Consider the following 19,496-nt stretch of genomic DNA (forward strand, 5'->3'; position numbering starts at 1 on the left):
GTCAACATTTTCAAAAAAAAGTCTTCTTGAAAACCACTGGGCAGAATTACACCAGACTTCACAGGAATGATCCTTGGATGGTTCTCTTTCAAAGTTGTTCAAAGAATTTAATGCCATGCAGAACTCTGGTTGCCATGACAACCGAAAGAAATTTTTTAAAAATCTTCTTGTCCAAAACCGCAAGGCATAGAGCCTTGATTTTTGGCATGTGACATCATCTTATGGTCCTCTATCAAGATTACACAAATTTTGCCCCTGGGGTGAAAAGAGGCCCCGCCCGTGGGTCACAAGTTTTACATAGACTAATGTAGTAAAAAACTTTAAAAATCTTCCTGTCTAAAACACAAGATTTAGGCCTTTGATATTAAGCATGTTGCCTTTCCTAATGTTTCTCTACCAAAATTGTTCAAATTATGTCCCTAGGTTGAAAAGAGGCCCTGTCCTGGGGGTACCAAGTTTAACATAGACTATATAGATCTAGGAAAAAATCTTCTTGCCTGAAAGTTCTAGGCCTAGGTCTTTGATATTTGGTATGTAGCATTGTCTGGTGGATCTCTAACAAGTTTGTTCAAATTATGCCCCTGGGGTGAAAAGAGGCCCCGCCCTAAAAGTCACTTGTTATAATTATGAGTTATATTGGAAAAATACTTCAAAACTTATCAGATCATATTTCCTAGACTGTTAATTATAATTACCTGATGACCCCAAGCGATTAGGGATCACTTGACTGTGACCTTGACCTACTTTCTTGTTTTTAGGATACAGCCGTGAAATTTGGATGACATGTACAGTCTTGCACGCCGATTTTAAAATTGACTTTCAGTTACCATGAATATGATCTACTGACCTACCTTCTTAATATTTTAACATCAGTTTGCCATTTGAAACGTGGCTCATTTTACTCAGGTGAGCCATCCAAGGTCATCATAACCCTTGTTTTATAAATTTGCACCTATTTTTACATGAAAAGAATAAAACATTATATAAAAAGCATGCTATTATTATACAATAATATGAAGAGCACAAAGGTTAAGTGACAAGTGTTGTCACATCAATACAAAATTTATGATTTCTGTATAAATTTGTAGTAAACAAATATGCATAAAATGCAAAACATCACATCATAGTTTCATTTTCTTTCCTCGAAAAAGTAAAACCCTCTCTCCCCCTACCTTTCCCCCCAATGATAATATCAATGAGAATTTTAAGCAGTAGTACACACTTCATGAAAATTCACTTGAAAATTTATAATCATTTTGCTATATTTCCATAGCTGTGCTGTGTGCTATATACTTTAGGATTAGTTTCAACAAATATACATGTTTATGATATTTATAGTTTTAAGTAAAAACAGCTTAGAATGAGCCAGTCAGTGATGCAAGTCTGTCTTTTATGAATCAGTAAGAGTTTGGTTATGTCATATGAAATGCAAGCTTTTGGGAGAGATGTGATGGAGTCTATGGTGTTTCTACTTTTTTACAGTTTATGCAATTTTGAAGTAAACGGCAGTTTATATCGTTTTTTTTTGTTTAACGTCACATGGCGATTTCCAGCTTTTCATGGTGGAGGAAGACCGTCTCCCTCTGGTCACCATTTCAAGCACGGAATTGTACATGGGTAGAACCAACGACCTTCCGTAAGCCAAATTTATGGCCTTCTCATTTGAAAGAATTCTACACGTTAACCGAGGTTTCGAACACAAAGAAAATATTTGTTTAAAACGCATACTAGACAGATGATTCATTTGTCGATTGTTTTCGTTTGTTTAGACCCTAAAACATTGTTTTAACTGATTTTCAGAACAACATTTTAATAAATTGCTTCATCTATGTACATCAAAAATGTGTCTGGGACCTTTGCAGCAGATTCATATTTACAAAATCAATGACACGAACTTGTATATCGTAATCTCTTAAATGAGATATTAGTATTTATGTGAGGAAGCCATTCATCTGGCTTACAAAAGATGTTGGTTCTACATATGTGCCCTTCCTTGCCTAAAACAACGCACGCCCGTAAACATATATACACACGCCCGGACATCAAGCCTAAAGACTTTTGTAAACTCTCCTGGTGAGAGAGACGACTGTGTTACGACTCAAAAACAAAGCATGTACCACGGGAGGTAAACGCCCTATCCAATTCCCGCTTGGTAAAGTTGCGCGACGTCTGATGCTGATGTTGTGCGTAAAAAAGACCACATTGAGGTAGGTGATGTAAATGTTCTCGAAAAAAGCAAAATGTTATTCAACACAAATATAAAAAAAAACAAGATCAAACTTGTGAAATTTATGATTCGGCCCTAATAATACAAAAACTCCGGCGACACGAAGCGTAAAAAATATGAAATCAACAAAAAGCCAGATGCTGACCTCAGTGGTGTGGGAGACATATTGATTTATTCCTGTCTTTGTGTGTGTCTGTCTGTCACAAACCTTGTCCGCACTCTAAGTCGAACATTTCTCATCCGATCTTCACCACACTTGAACAAAATGTGTTTGCCAATAGATCCTCGGCTAAGTTTGATAGCTAGACAAATCGGCCTAGGCACTTCGAATTATGACCCTTGAATTACCGAAAAGGGGACATAATTCATGCAAAAATGCAATTACCGTCATTGGACCTAAAAGGAATCATTAGTAGTATAGGAATCCTTTTAGGGCACTTTATGTGCGCTCTAAGTGCAATCTTCACCAAACTTGAACAAAATGTGTTTGTTCATAAGTCTTTGGCCAAGTTCGTTAAGTAGCCAAATCGGCTCAGGTTTTTCGGAATTATGGCCCTTGAATTACCGAAAATCGGCCTTTTAACTCTTGTTCGCGCTCTAAGTCGAACATTTCTCATCCGATCTTCACTACACTTGAACAAAATGTGTTTGCCAATAAGTCCTCGGCTAAGTTTGATAACTAGACAAATCGGCCTAGACACTTCGGAATTATGGCCCTTGAATTACCGAAAAAGGGAAATAATTCATGCAAAAATGCAATTACCGTCTTTGGACCTAAAAGGAATCATTAGTAGTATAGGAGTCCTTTTAGGGCACTTTATGTGCGCTCTAAGTGCAATCTTCACCAAACTTGAACAAAATGTGTTTGTTCATAAGTCTTTGGCCAAGTTCGTTAAGTAGCCAAATTGGCCCAGGTTTTTCGGAATTATGGCCCTTGAATTACCGAAAATTGGCCTTTTAACTCTTGTCCGCGCTCTAAGTTGAACAGTTCTCATCCAATCTTCACCAAACTGGAACCAAATGTTTTTAACCATAACTCCTCAGCTAAGTTAATTAACTAGCCAAATCGCCCGAGGCACTTCGGAATTATGGCCCTTGAATTACCTAAATGAGCCTTTTTACTCTTCAAAGGTAGTGAGTAAAGTGTAAGTAAAGACTGACTTACAATTTAGATGATTAGGCAGTTGTGGGAGACATGCGTTTTTCTCAAAAGCAGCTCTAGTTTGAGGACAGTAGACGCTTCTAATTACAAATCAAAAATCAACTGTAATACTGTAGCGAATATCTCATCTTTTTGCTTCAAATCCTGCTAATAGGGACATAACTGACAAAATTTCATTTCCATTCCCGGGTCTCAACCTCATTCCCGATGATTTTTTTTGCCAAATCTTTCCCCAAAAGCAACATTTATTCAATTTTATCTAATATTCGTGGCTTTATTGCACGTGTTTAATCATTAGAAGCGTCACAGTTCCGGAACGTAGGCACACGAGTTAAGAGACTGGCATTTTTCAAGATTCTATATTGTTCTGACTGTTCGTGCTAAAGGGCAAGGAAAGCCTGAAAATAAGTTAGATTTATATGAAAGCCATCCTTAAGCCTTTCAGAACGCTGAAAGAATTTTTCGACATTGGATAACTAATGAAACAGATATAGCCGTTGAAATTTAAGAAAATGGCTGATCATGGAAGCAGCCATGTTAGTGAGATTACGACGTCATTTACACACTGCTGAATTCTTCATTTATGAAATAAATTTTTAAATAGTTTGATTTCATGTGTTTCTTGAGTGTAAGATGTAAAACATGGTAATTTCTTTCATTATAAAAGGTATCGAGATGTATAGATGTTCCACCTTATCACCCACATTATATGACACAAGGTGCATAACTCTGACACCAATTTTTTTATGAATTATGCCCCCTTTTACTTAGAACTTAAGGTTAATTGTGATGCATTTTCACTATAATTCAGATATTACAAAATGGATTTGATTCGAACTTAAAACAGATGTTTCACCTTATCACCCACATCATGTGACACAAGGTGCTCTGACACCAATTTTTCATGAATTATGCCCCTTTTTACTTAGAATTTAAGGTTAATTTTGATGCATTTTTACTATATCTCAGATATTACAAAATGGATTTGATTCAAACTTAAAATAGATGTTCCACCTTACCACCCACATCATGTGACACAAGGTGCTCTGACACCAATTTTTCATGAATTATGCCCCTTTTTACTTAGAATTTTAGGTTAATTTTGATGCATTTTTACTATATCTTAGATATTACAAAATGGATTTGATTCAAACTTAAAATAGATGTTCCACATTACCACCCACATCATGTGACACAAGGTGCTCTGATACCAATTTTTCATGAATTATGCCCCTTTTTACTTAGAACTTAAAGTTAATTTTGATGCATTTTTCAGATATTACAAAATGAATTTGATTCAAACTTAAAATAGAGGTTCCACCTTATCACCTACATCATGTGACACAAGGTGCATACCTCTAACACCATTTTTGCATGAATTATGTCCCCTTTTACTTAGAACTTGAGGTTAATTTTGATGCATTTTCACTATACAATGTATCTCAGTTATTACGAAATGCATTTGTTTCAAACTTGAAGTAGTTTTTCCACATCATCACCCACATCATATGACACAAGGTGCATAACTCTTGCACCAATATTTCCTGAAGTATGCCCTCTTTTTGCTTAGAATTATACTTGTATAGTGTTTTGATACACTTTATCTGTACCTCTCTTTTTATTTGATATTTTTTAACACAGACTGAAGCTATTGCGCAATATTCACCCACCATAAGAGTCATTAAACACTCCAGTGACAGTTCTTGACAGATTTAAATGCTTTTGGTACACAGGTGTAACATCATAAAATACAGGTAAAGTTCGACTTTGGCTACAAACCACCAATTTTATATGTAGTTATGGCCCGATTCCCTTAAAATGTGTCAAACTCATGGTTGCCGGACAATAACTCACAAAAGGCTTGACAGATTTAGATAAATTTTGGTACACAGGTGTAACATCATAAAATACTGGTCAAGTTCGATTTAAATTGCACATTCTTGTGGCCATGTCTTTCTTATGGTTGCCATTCTTCTGTGACAAGACCGTATTGTGACTCACAATATCAAGGTACTTCCAGCAGCTGACTTCATTAGAAAGTTACCGACATTATCGTTTGCAAGCAGTGTGACAATTAATAAGTCATATTTTGGTGTATTTTATTTTAAATATATCACGACATGCAAACTGGAGACTATTGATATGTTCAGTTTTAGCGGAAATATACTGTGGATCTATGTGCTGGTCAAAGAAATGTATAAAGATAAAGTACGACTTGTGATGTTTATTGTTTGAGAGCGATTACCGGTTTTGCAAAATTGAAACCGGTTTCACCTAGTAACCTAGTCGGATCCGATTAACCGAGTAATCGTCCCAGTCCTAACTGTGAGGATATTTGCCACTCCTGTGATAGTTCTAGTTTTACATTAATATGTAAATAAATTTCAGATATGTATCTAGAAATTTAATAAATCCGCCGTTAGGTTTTTGTTGCCATTGAAACAAAATTGCTACCATTTGATAAAATATTTGTATGCTCTTAACGTTCCTAATTTTAAGCCGATTTTGAAAATTCTTTTATTTCTTGAAATGATTCTAGAAATTCTAGCAGACGGAATTAATATAAGTACATATGTTTTTTTATTATTATTATTTTGTTTGTGCCGAATAGCGTTTTGCTTTTCTCGAAAACATACATAAATGTGTCATTATCAACGAAAATAAACACCCACCTACCTCTATATTGTATATCCTGGTAAGCAACACCAGCACAGGAAGTAGCACAACCCATTTTAAGCGTATTCCCAGCGGGAATTGGATTGTGCGTTTACCAGCGGCGTCCGCTAATCGAATGGATGAATACAGGAACCTGGTTAAACCACACCGTATTTTAGTGTAATGTATGTAAACTTGAAGTACAAGGTTCACTCGCGATGTGGTACCTAGTATCAGATTTTTAGCCCACCATCATGATGATGGTGGGCTATTAAAATCACTCTGCGTCCGTGGTCCGTCCGTCCGTCATTCCGTCCGTCCGTCCGTCCGTCCGTCCGTTAACAATTTCTCGTTATCGCATCTCCTCAGAAACTACTGGAGGGATTTTGACCAAACTGTGTCAGAATGATGTATTGGTACCCTAGTTGTGTCCCCCTGAAAAACAGACTGGTTCAACAATTTATGAGTGAGTTATGGCCCTTTGTTTATTTCTATAATTTATATAGATTTATATAGGGAAAAACTTTGAAAACCTTCTTGTCCAAAACCACAGAGCGTAGGGCTTTGATATTTGGTATGAAGCATCATCTAGTGGTCCTCTACCAAGATGATTCAAATTATTTTTCTGGGGTCAAATATGGCCCCGCCTGGGGGTCACATGGTTTATATAGACTTATATAGGGAAAAACTTTGAATAACCTCTTGTCCAAAACCACAGGGCCTAGGGCTTTGATATTTTGTATGTGACATCATCTAGTGGTCTTCAACTAAGATTGTTCAAATTATACCCCAAAGGTCAAATATGGCCCCGCCCTGGGGGTCATATGGTTTACATAGACTTATATAGGGAAAAACTTTGAAAATCTTCTTGTCAAAACCACAAAGCCTAGGGCTTTGATACTTGTAATGTAGCATCATCTAGTGGTTCTCTACCAAGTTTGTTGAAATTATCCTCCTAGGGTTAAATATGGCCCCGCCCCGGGGTCACATGGTTCATACAGACTTATATAGGGAAAAGCTTTTAAAATGTTCTTGACAGTAACTACAACATTCAAACTTGGACCACATGTATATTTTTGAGTGGCAAGATGAACCTTGACATGAGTTGACCTTGATTTTGACCTAGTGACCTACTTTCACATTTCTGTAGCTACAGCCTTCAAATTTGGACCACATGCATAATTTTGTGCACTGGAAAAAACTTTGACCTTTATTTTTAACCTAGTGACCTACTTTCACATTTTTGAAGGTACAGGCATCAAATTTGGACCATATGCATAGTTTCCTGTTTCAAAATGAAATTTGACATTGATTTTGACCTAGTGACCTACTTTCACATTTCTCAAGCTACAGCCTTCAAATTTGGACTACATGCATAGTTTTGTGTACCGAAAAAAACTTTGACCTTGACATTGACCTAGTGACCTACTTTCACATTTTTGAAGGTACAGGCTTCAAATTTGGACCACATGCATAGTTCTGTATTCTGAAATAAAATTTGACCTTGATTTTGACCTAGTGACCTACTTTTACATTTCTCAAGCTACAGCCTTCAAATTTGGACCACTTGCATAGTTTTGTGTACTGAAATGACCTTTGACCTTTACATTGACCTAGTGACCTACTTTCACATTTTTAAGGTACAGGCTTCAAATTTGGACCACATGCATAGTTTTGTATTCCGAAATAAAATTTGACCTTGATTTTGACCTAGTGACCTACTTTTACATTTCTCAAGCTACAGCCTTCAGGTTTGGACCACATGCATAGTTTTGTGTACCGAAACAAACTTTGACCTTTACATTGACCTAGTAACCTACTTTCACATTTTTGAAGATACAGGCTTCAAATTTGGACCACATGCATAGTTTGTATTCCAAAGTAAAATTTGACCTTGATTTTGACCTAGTGACCTACTTTTACATTTCTCAAGCTACAGCCTTCAAATTTGGACCACTTGCATAGATTTGTGTTGTGTACGGAAATGAAATTTGACCTTGAGCTAGTCAGTAAGTTTTGAAATTTGGAACACTCAAAAATGGCACATTGGTGGGCGCCAAGATCACTCTGTGATCTCTTGTTCTTTGTTTTCATTACACACATTTTCAGACAAATTGAATAAAACATTATTGCACATTAAACACAATGACACTGCTATGTACTTCGACCATGTCATAGATTTCTTCCGTTATATATTCCAGTTGTAAAACCCGACATAGAAGACGATCAGAAGCGATGGCTTATTGTTGGAATATGTCTGCACAGCATCATATCTCCCGCCTTAAGACAGTACATTCCTCCCGTTGTGAGCAAATTGTACAGCACTTTGAAACGCATAGACCAGATTGACAAACAAGCATACGCCAAATATCTAAAACGATATAAACCTACAAACAAAGAGCTCAACTATGAGGCAATTAACAACAACAGTGCTATACCAAAGGTGAAAGGGAAGAAAGATGTACAGAAATATAACTACAATGTAACTAGCGATGTGGACCTAACGAAGCTGTTTATGATAACCAGTATGGCCCACTATGCCGGGTTTGATGATACGTGTGACTCGTCGGCACTACTGGGAATCATTATCAATATTGATAAATTCCCTGCTTTACCAAAGCAAACAGCTGAAAAGGTATTACTCAATTCGGCTATTGTTGAATTAAACTAGAAACCGGATAATGGATTTGCTCAACTGACTACTTCTCAGAAATAGACTCGATTGAACACGCATACATACAAATTTTAGAGGGACTCTTATACATGACTACATAAAGCTAGTAAATTGCTAAGTATGCCTCCCCATTTCATAGGAGACAATGTTTTTGTTTTCGCCGTCCGTTCGTTCCTCTGCCTGTCAGCATTTTGCTTTTCCATGCTTCCTCTTAAACTCATGCCGAATGTCTATAGACATTCACAACAGTAATTTGTACAAAGTCTGGCTGTGCATATTATATATTTCAAGCACGTTTGGCTCGGATCATGTTTTTTGCCGAGTAATGCTCCTTAAAGGTATTTTTTAAAAATAATACTTGTCCTGAGTACTCCCAAACTATTGGTTAAATTTGCATGTCATTTCATAGGAGTGGTCAGTAGCAAGCCAAGTTGCGCATGTATGACGAACTTGTTCACCGAGTTATGGATCTTTTATCATTATACACAGGTTCATGTATGCAGAAATTTCTTTACACTTTATCTTTTTCATTGACGGCACTTAGATATTTAGCTCAGCTGAGCACAAAGTGCCCAATATGAGCTATTGTGATCTCTCTGTGTCCGTTGTGTGTCTTCAAAAATTTTGCTGCTAATGCTCTAATGGTCACAATTTTAACGCAATCTTTATGAAATTTGGTCCGAACATTATCCTCAAAATCTCGGACGACCTTGTTAATGGGTCATTTGGGATCAAAAGCTAGGTCATTAGGTCAAATGACAGGACAACCTTGTTAACACTCTAGAGGCCTCATTGTTATGAAGTTTTGTCAGAATTTTTGTTTCTATAAAATCTAAGATATCTTAAAAACTTGGGTCATTTCAATTTAAAAACTAAGTCACTGAGTCAAGTAATAGAAAAAATGAAAACATTTTAGAGGCCACATTTTCTGTTTGATCTTCTTAAAACTTTCTCAGAATGTTTTTCTGCAAAAAAATAGATCAAGGCTAAAATTTGGTTACCACAGGCGAAAACCTAGGTCATTAGGTTAAATCATAGAAAAACCTTGTAAACCCTCTTTTCTGTTTGATTGATATTCTTAATAAAACATTGTCAGAATGTTTGTCTCTATAAAATCTAGCTTAAATTTAAAACTGCCATAGGCCAAAACCTGGGTCACTAGGTCAAAGCATAGAACACTTTGTTTAATTTCTAAAGGCTTCAGTTTCTGATAGATCTTCATAAAGCTTTGTCGGAATGTTAGTCTGTTTGAATTCTAAGTAAAGTACAAAACTAAGTTACATGAGATCAAAAACTAGATTACAAGGTCAAATCAAGGAAAGACCTTACAAACATTCTGGAGACCACATTTTTGGGTTTGATCTGAAAACTTTCTCAGAATGTTTATATTTATACCTAGGTAAAGTTCAAACTTTAGTTAAAAACTCGTTTCTAAAACAAGGTCACTTGATCATTCTAGAAAAACAGTGTTCAGACAATAGAGGCCACATTTTCTACTTGATCTTCATAAAACGTAGTCAGAATGTTTGTCTCTGTGGAACCTAGGTCAAGTTGAAAACTGTGTTATAAAGGTCAAAAACTAGGTCACTACGTCAGTTTATAGAAGGACATTGTTAACACTCAAAATGCCACATTTTCTACCGGATCTTTATTAGACTTGGACATCCGTGGTCGAGTGGTTAAGACTTTGAATCACTTGTCCCTCACCAATGTAGGTTAGAGCCTTACTTAGGGCGTTAGATTCTTTATGCTAGGAAGCCATCCAGCTGGCTTACGGAAGATCGGTGGTTCTACCCAGGTATCCATAGGTGATGAAATAATGCAAGGAAACCATGGAGTCTTCCACCACCATCAAAGCTCGAAAATCACTATATGAGCTATATGAGTGTCGACGCGATGTTAAACAAACAAAAAAACTCAGAGACTTGGTTGGAATGTTTGTTTGTTTGACATATAGGATCAATTTGTAGCTGGGTCACTTGGGAAAAAACAGTGCCATTAGGTCAAATCCTAGAAAACTTAGAGGCCACTTTTTCAACTTGATCATCATATCATTGTTAGAATGTTTGTCTAGAAAACTTAATGCGGTTCTGTGTCATGGAAATTTACCAGTTTTGTTTTGGTAACATAAAAACTTTAACTTGGTAGAAATCTTTGCTACCAATCTGTTGGAAAGATTGTTTGGTAGAATTTGTTTGCATTTGAAATGATCAGTATGTCTGATCTGCTCCAAAACTGATGTTTGGATTTTATCCAGTCTTTTGATGAGTTTAATAGAAAAGTGGTCCTTGTATAAATGAAACCAATGTTTACTCGGTCTACTTCTTTGTTCTGGTCGGGGAAACAGTGCTAATTTGCAATTTTGCAAAGAACAATCTTGATTTTTTATTTTTGTATGGCATCATTCTTCTCAATTCCTGGTTTGAATGTAAGAACTCAATCCTTGCATTTTTGCCATGAAGTACACTCGAAATAGTTTCGTGTGCTACACATATCTTTGCTAATAGTGAACGAAACAGACTTTTCTAGGCAAAGGTAGTTGTTTATGTCATGTGAGTTGCACATGTAAACTATACTGCAAAATATATTTTATAGGTACGTGCAGATATTCGGAATCCTTGGGCTCATTGCAACTTTTCTGAGTGGGACATCATTAAGTATCAAAACTCATTCCAGCTAATGCACCAGTTTATACGGAACCTGCAACTTCCGGTACAGGATGAGACAGCAATTATAGCGAAACTGACACACTGGCAAACAAATGGTTAGTTTAATGATAATTGTGATAATATTTTTACAGACATTTAACTAGCAGGATATATATCCTCTAGCCATCTAACATTTGCTATTTCACCGATGTCTTATAGAAAACTAAAAGTACTTCTTTGAATTTAGCGTATGATCAGAATAATATGTTGTTTCTAAAATAACAGACGTTCAGCACAAAGTAAGATATTATAGAGAATCGATCCTACCGATTTGCGTCGCGATCGATCCCTCTACGGTAACATGCGATATATACCGAATGAGATATAATATCGAATTAAAAATACGGTCTTCCGGCACGTGCACAGAGCATTTGACCTCGGATTGTTTTGGAAGAATACGCTTTTTCCTTGAGCGTCATAAGCGTCCACATAACTTGTCTGAACCGCAGCGTCTTGCACATCAGTACAAATATGTACAATATTGTTTTTATATTTCAAAAATCTATCTTTAAATGGATACAAACGCATATTTCTGGGCAAGCTAGTGGACTGTAACGATTCCCGATTGAGGCATTGCCTTATTGCACATTGTAAATTACTCATTTTGCCACTTAATCAATTTTTGAAAAGTTACAAAATACACTAAAATGTCTAGAACTTACAAAGTAGGGGGAAACGTAATGAATGGAAGAAAGTGACTATAAGAACAAAATACCACCCATTTCATGCCCTAACGAAAATAGCATTTTTTTGGTGATATTTAAAGGTGGTTAATCAGATTTTGATCAGTTGATGGATTTAATACACGTCAGTTTTTTTTTCACTCGAAGTATTTTTGATCTCCGATTTTTCTATTTTTCTATCCTGGTTGCCCAGCCAAGATAGCGTTATTTTAGCATAAGTATAAATCTATTAATCACATTTTGCCTAAGGAATGATATGAATATAAGCATTATTGTATTAAAGGTGTCAAACATTGACACCATATTTTGCCGAAATTCATTAGAAATGACAGCTTATAAGATTATTATTACCCCATTTGTCTATCTCGGTTGCTCAACAAAGATGTATTGAAAATAAAATAATTTCGAAGCTACACGCTGTTTTAAAACTTGCCTTTGGGAAATATCCCAGTATTTATCAAATGCAAATTTAAAACTAGAAAGGACATTGGACAAATTCTAGGGAGTTTGTCTAAATTTAAATGCTATTTCATGATTTTAATAACAGATAATTTGATAAAGTGGCTTCAAATACTCAACAATATGTTATATTCCTATCAAACTGTCACAAAAAGATCTACAATGTAATTTTATTATATATTTGTTCTGTTGAAATTCTAGCAATTTGCGACTAAGCGTCATATTTTCTGTAAAATGTGCAATGTGTATTTTCAGTGAAATAAGCATATATGCATTTAAGGTATGTCTATTATAAAATGTTGTTAAACAGTAAATAAACTTTTAAAATGCAGATTGTCAGTTTTATTAACATTTTTAAAAATAACTGAAAAGCAAAAAATAAAAGTGGAACAAAACTTTTGGTCACACAACTGTATTTCAGTTCTTTTCACCCGAGTTCCCATGGCAACTGATGCATTGATCATAGCCTGTTTTCTATAAATCTATTGTTATACTGTATTGACTCATGCAGTACACATGTACAATACTGACGGGTTTTATAGTGTGAGTTATTCTTCGCGCCCATTTGTGATAGCTTTTTGTGTCAGATCTACTAAAACCCGTGACGACCGTGGCAAGAGAGGCGTCACGGATATTAGATTCTTCCGTGACGGAACCGATCATAAGCGAACATGAAAAATCCGTGACAAAAGACCCGTCACGGAATGTAGAGTCATCCGTGACAGAACATTCATACACTATATGTATTGAAGAAAACATAGAACCTGGACAGCCAGCTTTTGTGTAAATGAAGATTTTTTCCTTTCGATTTACAAAATTTAAATTGTTTATTTTTAAAGTTAAATCTAGTCAATAATAATGGCATCATATTAAACAACACAAACGAGAAAAATAAGTTTCACTAGAAAAAAGTAGCAGGAAAAATATCAAAGAGCAGAAAAAAGCAATATTTGTGTCTGACATCACTTTGAAAATTCCTTTTGTTTTCAGTTTGATGAATGCGCCAGAAAGAAGGTTACTTTATGTTTTATTTTATTTTAGATATCGATTTAATATATTGTAGGCATTGTTATTTGCCATATTTATTTTATATGATAGGGGATATGCCTTTTATTCCAACGAAATTACAGATACTGCTTTGTAAAGTTTATTCTAATTCTTAAACCTTTCTATTGTGTTATTTTTATTATGCTCTCGGCATCTACTGATGCGGGAGGCATATAGTGATTGTCCTGTCCATCCGTTCATCCGTTCGTTCGTCCGTCCGTCCGTCCGTACGAGGTTAACCAAATGGGACCGTTTCGTCTAGCATCAATACCCCTTACTAGAATGACTTGATACTAATGCAGATGTAACCTGTGACCATTCCTCATCTTCAGCCATCACCTGACCTCAGTTTGACCTTGACCTTGACCTCATTTTGGACTTTGGTTGCTTTATATTGGCCATCTCTTGGTTAACCAAATGGGACCGTTTCGTCTAGCATCAATACCGCTTACAAGAATGAATTGATACTAATACAAATGTTACCTGTGACCATTCCTCATCTTCAAACATCAATGACCTCAGATTGACCTTGACCTTGATCTCGTTTTCGACTTAGGTTGCTTTGTATCGACAAGGATGCCACCGGGGGCATCAAGCGTTTATTGAACGCAGCTCCTTGTTGGTACTGTAAATAAGTAAGTGTTATACAATTATTTCTGTATTATCCATAGGGATTGTTTTTCATTGCTTTTTTATTATCACTCTACTATTGCGACAACGTTTCGGCCAAGGGCCTTTATCAAGTTACAGTCTTAGATTACATATTTTATAATTATTCTGGCTAACAAATACATAAGATAAATAACGGTATATGGAATCAAAGAAGTGACGTTAACGTAAACAATATAATCTATGTACACCCGCCAAAATTGGGGTACATACCTTCTACTTAACATACATATGAGCCTTGAAAGTCAGTCATTTCGGATGAACAACTACGTAAGTCTGAATTTAAGCACAATATTGTGTGTGCAATACATTTCATTTCATATACCGAAACTTAGATATGGGTCATGATCAGTCAATAATAAGGTCACTAAGTACAAAAACACACTACAAAGACAATGTTTTTTTCTACAACATTCATGAAACCCCATCAGAATGTCTGTTTGCCAAGGGTCTAGAACTAAGACATCAGTATCGATATATCATCTTTCTATCAATACTACATACACTGCTTTTTTGGCGCGGAGTTTCCTTTTGCTGCATCTTGAAGCAACTTTCGTACTTGTATACTATAAACATGCACTTAAAATAGATAAATGTGCTTTGTATTACTCCACTGCAAAAATGAATAAAACAACATATAATGGTAGGAGAACACTGTCAATGGCACATAACCTATCTAGCTAGTATCGACTTTAATGTGGATGTGACTTCAGTATTATGCAAATCTTGCGTTTGCAATTTACACAGAAAAAAGGTTGGATAGTTCTGCCAGTTGCATCGGGGTTGGGATAAGTGATGGCAACGTCGGGGTTAGTTCCGGTGATGTTGGGGGTACTTCTGTGGGTGTCGGTGTTAGTGCTTGTGACGTCCGGGTATTTTTACATTTTGTTCGATATATATACTATAGTGTTTTGTATGTTTGAAATATTTACAAAACGGTATGTAAGGATTCGGAAACACATACAATAATTGTAAAAATATTTTATGTAACAGTAACATACTCACACCCTCTATGTAGTTTTTCTTTTTCAATTTTGAACACTTTCCCCACCGTGACCAAGCACCATTTTTGCAACACACGTATAAAACGGAAAAATGATAATTGTTCACATTTCAATAGAAATGTGAAGGAGTAAATGTCAATAAAGTCATGTTGTTTTTTTTTGTTATAAAAATATAAAAATGTCCGATGTCCTTACATTGAAATCAAAAGAAATTATCAACTTTTTAAACACTTTTGTATTAAATGGAGATAACTACAAAATTTCAATAAAACGTAATAAATAACACATTTTTAGCTCACCTGTCACGTAGTGACAGGGTGAGCTTTTGTGATCGCCCTTCGTCCGTCGTCCGTCCACAATTTCTTGTCTGCACGATAGTGGTTTCATTTATGATTTTGTTTTAACGAAACTTGCACACAACTTGTATCACCATAAGATCTTGATACCTTTCTTGAACTGGCCAGATCCAATTATGCGTTCCAGAGTTATGGCCCCTGAAAGGGTCAAAATTAGCTATTTTGACATTGTCTGCACAATAGCAGCTTTATTTATGATTTGATTTTTACCAAACTTGCACACAACTTGTATCACCATAAGATCTTGTCTCCTTTCTTGAACTGGCTAGATCCCATTATGGGTTCCAGAGTTATGGTCCCTGAAAGGGCCAAAATTAGCTATTTTGACCTTGTCTGCACAATAGCAGCTTCATTTATGATTTGAATTTAATCAAACTTGCACAAAACTTGTGTCACCATAAGATCTTGGTTCCTTTCTTGAACCGGCCAGATCCCATAATGGGTTTCAGAGTTATGGCCCCTGAAAGGGCCAAAATTAGCTATTTTGACCTTGTCTGCGCAATAGCAGCTTCATTTATGATTTGATTTTAACCAAGCTTGCACACAACTTGTGTCACCACAAGATCTTGATTCCTTTCTTGAACTGGCCAGATTCCTTTATGGGTTCCAGAGTTATGGCCCCTGATAGGGCCAGAATTAGCTATTTTGACCTTGTCTGCACAATAGCAGCTTCATTTATGATTTGAATTTAATCAAACTTGCACAAAAACTTGTGTCACCATAAGATCTTGGTTTCTTTCTTGAACTGGCCAGATCTCATAATGGGTTCCAGAGTTATGGCCCCTGAAAGGGCCAAAATTAGCTATTTTGACTCTGTCTGCACAATAGCAGCTTCATTTATGATTTGATTGTAACCAAACTTGCACACAACATGTATCACCATAAGATCTCGATTTCTTTTTATACGCCCTAAGAGACGTTTTATGTTATCGTCTCGGTGTCCGTCAGTCTGTCTGTCTGTCTGTTGGTTAGCAATTTCCCTTCCGCTCTGTAACTCTTGAACCCCTTGAAGGATTTCAAAGAAACCTGACATAAATGTTCACCTCATCGAAACGATGTGCAGAACGCATGTTTCGGATGGCTCACTTTAAGGTCAAGGTCACACTTAGGGGTCAAAGGCCATATGACTTTGTTTTGTGTGTATATTGCTCTGCATTTGCGTTGCATTGCAGTGCTCTTGTTTTTATTTGGCAGATCCTTCTTTTGTTCACTTACAATAATTTTTTTTTAATTACTTCCCTTTTATGTTACTATAAATAGCTTATTTAGTAACTTTTTTATTATTGGCCGTAAGGAAAAACCGAGACCACTTTCCTGTGGTACAACATGGATGGTACCTCCAATTTATAGGTGTATTTTGACAGAAAATTTCAACTAAATTTTCTCATGATTCTTTTGATTAAACTTGATTATGATTTTTTATGCCCCCGAAGGGAGGCATATTAGTTTTCAACTGTCCGTCCGTTCGTTCGTTAGTTCGTTAGTTAGTTCGTTCGTTCGTCACAACCTTAACTTTTTGCATGAAGGCACTTTACTCGTGAACCACTGCACCCAGGACCTTCAAACTTCACATGCTGATAGTACTTATTGAGTATACCACCCCTACTGACTTTGGGGTCAACAGGTCAAAGGTCAATGTCACAGGGGCCAACATTAACTTTTTGCATAAAGGCCTTTTACTCGCGAACCACTTCACCCAGGACCGTCAAACTTCACATGCTGATAGTACTTATTAAATACACTACCCCTACTGACTTTGGGGTCACCAGATTAAAGGTCAAGGTCACAGGGGCCAACGTTAACTTTTTGCATGAAGGCACTTTACTCGCGAACCACTGCACCCAGGACCTTCAAACTTCACATGCTGATAGTACTTATTAAGTACACCACCCCTACTGACTTTGGGGTCAACAAGTCAAAGGTCAAGGTCACAGGGGCCAACGTTAACTTTTTGCATGAAGGCACTTTACTTGCGAACCACTGCACCCACGACCTTCAAACTTCACATGCTGATAATGCTTATTAGATACACCACCTCTACTGACTTTGGGGTCACCAGATTAAAGGTCAAGGTCACAGGGGCCAACATTAACTTTTTGCATGAAGGCACTTTACTCGTGAACCACTGCACCCAGGACCTTCAAACTTCACATGCTGATAGCACTTATTGAGTACACCACTCGTTTTGTCTTTGGGGTCACCAGGTCAAAGGTCAAGGTCACAGGGGCCAACATTAACTTTTTGCATGAAGGCACTTTACTCTCTAACCACTTCACCCAGGACCTTCAAACTTTACATGCTGATAGTACTTTACGAGAACACCGCCCCTACTGACTTTGGGGGTCACCATGTCAAAGGTCAAGGTCACCAGGTCAAAGGTCAAGGTGCTGCGGGGGCATTTGTCACCATTAGTGACAGCTCTTGTTTTATGTAATGTTACTCCGTATGTAGTTCCGTAACCGCCTGTTATTGTTAGATGCGGTTTTTGGCACATTATAGAGCAATTTATTGGGAACACAATTTTATATAAATTATAAAAATCGGTAGATTGAAAGTAAAGATATAATCATTTGAGTGAGGTGTACTCGGGTATACTGGACAATTTTATGTCCAAAATATTGAGATTGTAATATGCAATTCCTTGATTCTACTATTCAACAACTAGTTTAAGTTTAAAAAGATAAAACAAAGCATGATCTTCACAAAAAACATTTGAAAACTAAAATAAAAAAGTTTATAACAGTATTAAATTGAGTGTGTATATTTTTACTCTAAAAATTATAAGTTGAGTACAATAAGCCTCTGCAATTTTGTTAGGCGCGATAATCATCATTTCAAAAATTCTTGTATCTTAAGTTGAAACTAGTTCTTAGAACTTTGATTAATCGCTCTCAACACCCGTTCCAGATGGAATCAACCTCGAGTTTAGATTTTTTAGTTGTGTTGTAAAATTAAAAATGCAATAAATAGTTTAAAACAAACGCAAACTCATTACAAATTGTTGTACCTCGTAGAAAAATGATAGAATTTTGTGATTTTACAAGTTATTCTATTTTTCTAAGACTCTGGATGCCCAGGATAAATCTAAATTATAATTATGGTCCAGTATACCTGAGTACACCTCACTCAAATGATAATATTTTTATTCCCCACCCCTTTTCGAAGGAGGGGTATATTGTTTTGCAGATGTCGGTCTGTCGGTCGGTCGGTATGTAGACCAATCCGTTTCCGGATGATAACTCAAGAACGCTTTGGCCTAGGATCATGAAAGTTGATAGAAAGGTTGGACATCACCAGCAGATGACTCCTACTGATTTTGAGATCTGTATGTCAAAGGTCAAGGTCACAGTGACTCTGAACAGTTAAACGGTTTCCGGTTGGTTACTCAAGAACGCTTGGGCCTAGGATCATGAAAGTTGATAGGGAGGTTGGTCATCACCAGCAGATTAATTTTGAGGTTAGTAGGTCAAAGGTCAAGGTCAGAGTGACCAGGAACAGTAAAACTGATTCCGGGCGATAACTCAAGAACGCTTGGGCCTAGGCTCAGGAAAATGGATAGGGAGATTGGTCATGATTAGCAGATGACTCCTATTGATTTTGAGGTCATTAGGTTAAAGTTCAAGGTCACATTGGCCAGGAACAGTTAAATGGTTTCTGCACGATAACTTGAGAACGCTTGGGCCAAGGGTCATGAAAGATGATAGAGAGGTTTATCATGACCAGCAGATGACCCCTATTGATTTTCAGGTTAGTAGGTCAAAGGTCAAGGTTACAATGACCCGGAACATTTAAAAGTTTTCAGACAATTACTTGAGAACGCTTAGGCCTAGGATCATGAAACTTGATAGGGAG

General features: G+C 36.5%; 1 protein-coding gene across 1 annotated transcript in view; it reads left to right on the forward strand.

The window, feature by feature from the left end:
* The window catches only part of LOC123546576 (uncharacterized), a 47,487-nt gene that overhangs the window by 17,388 nt on the left and 10,603 nt on the right, over nt 1-19,496 (forward strand). The window contains exons 3-4 of the mRNA XM_045332985.2: nt 8,246-8,679; nt 11,314-11,482. Of these exons, the coding sequence (XP_045188920.2) occupies nt 8,246-8,679; nt 11,314-11,482 (603 nt within the window). The remainder of the gene's footprint in view (nt 1-8,245; nt 8,680-11,313; nt 11,483-19,496) is intronic.

Source organism: Mercenaria mercenaria, chromosome 9, assembly GCF_021730395.1.
Source record: "Mercenaria mercenaria strain notata chromosome 9, MADL_Memer_1, whole genome shotgun sequence".
Taxonomy (NCBI): Eukaryota; Metazoa; Mollusca; class Bivalvia; order Venerida; family Veneridae; genus Mercenaria; species Mercenaria mercenaria.